General features: G+C 48.7%; 1 protein-coding gene across 2 annotated transcripts in view; it reads right to left on the bottom strand.

The window, feature by feature from the left end:
• The window catches only part of Rab27a (RAB27A, member RAS oncogene family), a 57598-nt gene that overhangs the window by 12614 nt on the left and 37850 nt on the right, over positions 1-7134 (bottom strand). For both annotated transcript variants that reach the window (XM_031344464.1, XM_031344465.1), the window contains exons 4-5: positions 6056-6159; positions 1705-1828 (exon numbers count right to left, since the gene is read on the bottom strand). In XM_031344464.1, the coding sequence (XP_031200324.1) occupies positions 1705-1828; positions 6056-6159 (228 nt within the window). The remainder of the gene's footprint in view (positions 1-1704; positions 1829-6055; positions 6160-7134) is intronic.

The following is a 7134-nucleotide window of genomic DNA, read 5'->3' as shown; positions in this document are numbered from 1 at the left end:
AAACCTAACTGCTAACACTCCACACGACTGAGCCACAGAGGTGAGGCCCGTAGTCAAGCCACTATACCAAGCTCCCAGGTGTTTCTAAGGGCTCAGACACCATCTACCCTGATGTGAACCGCTCAGAATCTCACTGCATCTCCTTGTCAGAGTAAGCCAGTGGGGCAGGTGGGAGTCCTCCGTGTTGGCATTTTGTCTAAGCTCCGCCCACAGTTACCTGGCAACAGCCAGGTATGCATGACTCACTATAAACGGGGCTGCTTGCCCCATCCCTCTCTCTTGCTCTTGCCTTCTTGCTCTCCTTCTGTCCTCTTGCCCCTTCTCCCCCCTCCCCATTCTCTCCAAGTGCTCTTGGCTGGCCTCTACTTCTCTACTCCTCTGCTCTGCTCTGCTCTGCTCTGCTCTGCTCTTCTCTTCTCTTCTCTTCTCTTCTCTTCTCTTCTCTTCTCTTCCTCTCTCTCTCTCTCTCTCTCTCTCTCTCTCTCTCTCTCTCTCTCTCTCTCTCTCTCTCTCTCTCTCTCTCTCTGCCTTTCTCTGTCTCTACTACCCTCTTAACTCCCCTCCCCATGCTGTGAATAAACTCTATTCTATACTATGCCCTTGGGTGGCTGGTCCCCCAAGAGGAAGGGATGCTTCAGCACGGGCCCGCCAAAGCACTCCTTTCCCCCATATCTCACCACACATCCTCCAAAACATATTCCCCTCTCTGTTCATCTTTTTATAAAAACAACAACCCAGGTGAAGCAGAGCTGGTAGAGGCAGAATCGTGCCCTGCCCACTCTACTTTTTCTCTCTTGTATCTCTCTTTTCCTTTCCCAGAAGTCCTGCGCCCACCCACCTGGCGGGACAGGAGTAAAGTGAAGCGACCCGCACCTTCTCCCTTCATGTACAAGCCCTGTGGTGCCTCCATGAATCTACTCCAAGAGTTTGAAGAGAAAGACAGCATTTTCTGGCCCTCCACTCAAAAGCAGCTTAAAGCCCAGGGTGGGTTCACTTCCTCCCATCAAAGTCAGGGCCTGCTCTGTGATAGATACCCAACAAGGCCTTCTCGATTGCTAGAACTCTGCTATGGTATGTGAAGTGGTTTTGCAATTTCCTTGCCAAACATTGAGATTTCCTTATTCTAAGAGTCTTTTGTTAGCCAGGTGGGTCTGCACACCTTTTAATCCCAGCCCTGGAGAGGTGGGGGCAGGCAGATCTATGAGTTTGAAGCCAGCCTGGTCTTCCAGGACAGCCAGGGCTAGCTACACAGTGAAACCCTGTCTTGAAAAACAAAACAAGCTGGGCAGTGGTGGCACACGCCTTTAATCCCAGCACTTGGGAGGCAGAGGCAGGTGGATTTCTGAGTTTGAGGCCAGCCTGGTCTACAGAGTGAGTTTCAGGACAGCCAGGGCTACACAGAGAAACCCTGTCATGAAAAACAACAACAACAACAACAACAACAAAAAATCTTTTCTTTGCATGCGGGACAGAAGGCACTACAGTCAGAACGTCTGCCTCAAAGCTCTCCTCCTGCCAATTCCAAGAGCTCCAAAAGAAAACCCAAACAGCAGAGGACACCCCCACCCCGTGTTTGTTCTATAATTTCCGCTGTGATGCTCCGGTGAGATCTGAGGGGTCTGACAGCTCCCAGAAAGCTGAGCTCTTTCTTTTCTCGTCGATAATGTTTCCATTTGCTCTGGATCCCTCCCCAGGAATACTCACCCATACTTCTCTGCAAGTTCCCTGGCTTCTTCCTCTTTCACAGCCCTCTGGTCTTCCAGGTCACTCTTATTTCCACACAGCACTATATCTGGGTTTTCGCAGTATGCGTGCATCTGTAGCTGGCCTAAGGCACAGGAAGGTTCGTTATATGTAAGTAAGCCATAATGTAAGCATGTGATCAATAGAAAATCCATGCGAAGGTGTTTCTGAATATTGGTATTCTGTCTGGACTCCACGCTCCTCCCCACAGTTACTTGGCAACGACCAGGCCTACCTGGCCCTATAGAAGGGGCTGCTTGACCCCTCCTCCCTCTTACTCCTGCTTCTCTCCCTTGCCTCTTCCCCCTTTATTCCCCCCCCCATCCACTTCCCCCTCTCTCCATGCGGTCATGGCTGGCCCCTACTTTTCTACTCTCTCCTTCTGCCTTTCTCTGCCTCTGCTACCCTCTCAGCTCCCCTCCCCATCCCTGAATAAACTTTATTCTATACTATACTGGTGTATGTCTGGTCCCTCAGTGGGAAGGGATGCCTCCACATGGGCCCTCCGGGGCACCCCCTTCTCCCACACCCTGCCAGAACATATTCTTCTAGCTCTTTCTCTTTTTATGGTCACAACACTGAAAACCTCAAATGAGTATACAGTGGTAAAGAGTTGATGGAATACTTTCCCTCTGCCTTGCAGAACCAGAGATTACATTCCTAAAACTGGCCACCAAGGTCTAGTCCCGTATTTGGCTACTTCCTCCTCCCAAGGCTGACCCACTGAGGTCCAGCTATCAAAGTATTGAAGTCCAAGATTCAAAAGCCCCTTTTAGCTCACCTAATTAACATGTACAAAGAAAGAAACTAACTCATCCTAACTGGGGTTCCCCCTTTCCCTTTATAAACTGCCATTTGTCTACAGGCCACATCTGCCTCTGCCTTATCCAGAGGCAGTCCTTTGTCCCTCTGAAGCAAATATCCCCTTCCCCTTCTCTCTTACCCCCTTTTCCTCCCTCTCCCTTGTTCCTTTTCATCCCTCTGGGGCTAATAAACCTCCTCTGTTCTGAGAACTTGGTCTTGGTCCTTTCATTTCTATCTTTTTTCTTTCTTTCTTTCTTTCTTTCTTTCTTTCTTTCTTCCTTCCTTTCTTTCTTTCTTTCCTTTTTATTCCCGAGACAGGGTTTCTCTGTGTAGCCCTGGCTGTCCTGGAACTCACTCTGTAGACCAGGCTGGCCTCGAACTCAGAAATCCGCCTGCCTCTGCCTCCCAAGTGCTGGGACTAAAGGCGTGTGCCACCACCGCCCGACTCATTTCTATCTTTAATGCTTTTTCATATTTTTGTATCATCCTAAAGCAGGATCAGTCTATTTAACACAATTAAGAAGCTGCGTGTGTTGGGTCCAGATCCAGGGCTTTGAGTTGGCCCACCCCCAAATCTACCTCATGAACTGTTGGAGCTCATGAAAGGGCAGGTCCTGCTGGTCCAAAGCTGCAGGATCTCTCTGACACATGGCAACATCAGAAGAGCTGAGAGGAGTTCCACTGAGGATCCAGTACTGATAGTGTAGCAGAAGCCAGAGGCCTTGAACCAGACCACTGACTCATTGCAATGAGCATTTGCAAGTGAAGATGTGTAGACAGAAGGGTGTACTGTGGGACACAGTGTGACACACTACAGCTCCCATGATGAAATGTTTTCTATGCTTTGTTTTGTTTTTTATTTTCTTGTGAGGGGGAGGTTGCAAGGGCAGAGGGCAGATATATGAAGGGAAGAGGAGATGAGGGGGATTGGGGTATATGAGGTGAAACTCACAAAGAATCAATAAAAATTAAAAAGAAGAGGAAGAAGAGGAAAAGGAAGGGGAAGGGGAAGGAGGAGAAGGAAGAAGAGGAGGAAAAGAAGGAGAAGGAGGAGGAGGAGGAGGAGGAGCCACAGCCACAGGGTGTGATGGTGCATGCCTGTAATCCCAGTACTCCAGAAGTTAAGGCAAGAAGCTCTGAGTTCATAGATAGCCTGGACTACATAGTAAGATCTTGTCTTAGACAAACAAACAAAAACTGCGGTTTGATGATGAAAGATGATGGAGAATAAATAGAAATGTGTGTCATCACGACTAGGGGGAACAGGATACCACAATCCATATTATTCTGTAGCCTTTGTAAACATTCATCTAAAACCCTTTAGCTAGTCTTCACTATGAAAAGCAAAAGAAGGCTAGAGAGATGGCTCAGTGGTTAAGAGCAGGTACCGCTCCTCTAGAGGACCTGGATTCTGTTCCCACCATTCACCTAAGTGGCTCATCACCACCAGCTGCACTGGCCTCCCAGGGCCCCTGCGCTCACATGTGCATACCCATCCAGACACAAGATTAAAAAAAAAAATCATAAAAATAAACTCTCTTTTAAAAGGAAAGAAAAAGAGCTCCAGGGGGCTAAATAGTTCCATCTTCCCAAGGAGGAACATAAAACCCAACCTCTCTCTCCTCAACACACCAGAAATTAAAGCATCTGAAGTTTTGCAATCAGTGGTCTCAGAGCATGCGCAGGACTTCATGTGTGCTTTGTCCCTATCAGCCAAGAGTGTTGACACTTCAGTTCCTCCTCACAAAGGCAGGTCACACATATCTTATCAAGAGAAGGTGAAGGAGGAGGAAGTCTCCCCAGCCTTAAATAACACAGGCCTGAATTTCAGGATATTGTTCTTTGCTTTCAGGAGACAACTTGGGTCACCAGACCTGCCCAGGCAAGATCTAACTAACTGGGCCCCGTTTCCTGTACTCAGCAGGCCTCTTCTACCCTAGGTTGCTGATGTGCGGTTGCCACACTCTTTAATGCCCAGTCACAACTGCCTTCAAGATGTGTTCCATCCTCTCCTCTAGTGGCCCCTTCTGTGCGCTCCCAGAACCTCCAATGGTCTACTACCAACGTCTCCTAGTGTTGGAAGCTTGGTTCTGTTGCTGGCTGTGTGTTCTCCTCATCCACTACCCCACCCCCACCCCCCACATGCCCTCATCCTGAGGTGGAAGTTATGTGACCACCTTAGCATCCCGATCTACAAATGATCATGACAGTACTTAATTCCTAGGACCAAGGTTACCTGACTGATTCAGTGGCTCTCTGGCTAAGGGGTACAGGCATCCTCAGCAGCCCCTGAGAACTGATGGAAATGCAAATTCTAGGTCCTACTCAACACCTACTGACCGGGAACATGGTTGTGGGGGAACTGCCCCCCAGGAGACTCAGATGCATGTAAGCATTCAGTAAATAAATAAGCCAAAGAGCTTTCCCCCCCGCCAGACAGGGTTTCTCTGTCTCGAAAAGAGAGTGAGAGAGAGAGAGAGAGAGAGAGAGAGAGAGAGAGAGAGAGAGAGAGAGAAAGATTTTATTGTTTTCTCTCCCTCTCCCTCTCCCTCTCTCTCTAGAGAGGGGGAGGTGTCCAGACATTTCTCTGTGTAGCCCTGGCTGTCCTGGAACTCCCTCTGTAGATCAGGCTGGCCTCAAGCTCAGAGATCCACCTGCCTCAGCCTCCTAAGTGCTGGGATTAAAGGAGTGCATCACCCTACCTGAATAGTGTTATTATTCTCATCTCTAATTTTTTTGCATGAAAATTACAAAGTAGTTGGTGATTCATCAATTACCTGAAATTTTTCTCTAAAGAAGAAGAATGTACCTAGGCACCAAAACAACTCTACCCCAAGGTGAGGCACTGTGAAGATCCAATGTGTGTTCAAACAATAAAACAAAACAAGGACTAAGGAGAGATGGCTAAGCAGTTACGAGGACTCACTGCTCTTCCAGAGGTCCTGAGTTCAATTCCCAGCAACCACATGATGGCTCACAACCATCTGTAATAGGATCTGATAACCTCTTCTGGTTCGTCTGAAGACAGTGACAGTGTACTCACATACATAAATACATCTTTTTAAAAACTAAAAATAAAACCACAGTCATCAGCAAGAGGGGAAACAGTCCGGCTAAGATTTTCATGGAAAATTTCATGGGAGCTCTTTCTTTACAGGTTTTAAAAAATAAACCTGGCTGGGTGGTAGTGGGACAGGAAGACATGAAGAGCCAGTTCTAGTCACGTGGGCCCAGAGAACTCAGCTCTCTGATCAGGCTCCTGCAGGCTCCTGCAGGCTCCTCTCACCCCTTCCTGAGAGGATGAGGAAGGATCTCCAGCAGAGAAAATGTAGTTCCAGGGAGCAAAGGATGTCAGTCACCTGTCAGGCCCTGAGCTGAAGAAGGGCTTATTCTTAGCAGCTTTGGCACTGAGCTGTTTCCCCCAGAACACATAAACATGGCAGCCATAACAGGGCAGTGCAGAGCAGGCCCAGGAGGAGCAGGGCAGGGCTGGGGAAACCACACATACTTATCCAGTTTCGGACATTGAGGAAACTTTGCTCATTTGTCAGGTCGAACAGAAGCAGGAAACCCATAGCGTCCCTGAAGAATGCAGTGGTCAAGCTACGAAACCTAGGGCACAAAAACAGACAGTTGGTCACTGCCGAGCAAAGCATAAATAAATACAAAGAAAAGGAAAGGACGCGACCGCCCCAAGCGTGGTGAAGGAGAAAGTTTGTTATGGATTTGTGGGAGAGCATAGCCAGCAGCAGACACATGTGGGAGAACCCAGAGTGATCATGACCCCGAGTATTGTGGGGAGGGGGAGGGGGAGATCGGGGAACCAAGAACAGCAGCTAGTTGGCCAAAGGCGAAAAGAAGGAGCTAAAAAAAAACGAGTCAGTAACCAAGGTGTCTGGACTATACAGGGAAATGCTTTTGGGAGAAGGGCAGCTCAGCTCCTGGGCTGGAGAGTTCAGGGTAGACGGTGGAATATGCCAGCCAGATCTAATAACAGGCAGGGACTAAGGGACAGCTGGGAGAACCTAGAGGCCAGGTCCGCTTTGATAAGTTAAATAGACACCTCTGCTGCTTGTCTCGAGTTTGAAACTTAACAACTAAGTCTAAGTCTTGGCCCCACTCCCTAGCCTTAAAGCTGCCAATGACCACCCTCAGCTTTCTTCAAAGATGCATCAACAATTCCCTTGAAGTTCTCTCAAACAGGTATTTACCCATGCCCCAGAATTCACATGTGAGCACAATGTGTTATGGAAGACTGAGCGGGCTGCACAGGAGATCTTGATCTCAGCCAGGAAATCACTGGACAACTCCTGAGTTCTCTGGGCCAAAACCAACAGGGCACAGGGTTAGCCATGTGCCTTCTTCTGGGGAAGCCTTGGGACACTACAAGTCAATAGGTCTCACTTGCAGCTCCTCTCTCTGACAACCATTTTGTTACCTCTGAGGTGGGAATGGTGTTAGGCCGACCTTTCCTGGTATTCCACCTCCGCAGGCCTTACCTGCTGTCCCTCCCTCTTCTCCCATTCCTTCTCGCTTTGCCTCAATGTCCAGTCTGTGACCGGCAGGCAGGATCCACAGAAGGAAATA

This window comes from Mastomys coucha, unplaced genomic scaffold (assembly GCF_008632895.1).
Source record: "Mastomys coucha isolate ucsf_1 unplaced genomic scaffold, UCSF_Mcou_1 pScaffold23, whole genome shotgun sequence".
NCBI lineage: Eukaryota > Metazoa > Chordata > Mammalia > Rodentia > Muridae > Mastomys > Mastomys coucha.
The sequence above is the reverse complement of the archived record's forward strand: the minus strand, read 5'-3'. Positions and strand labels throughout refer to the sequence as shown.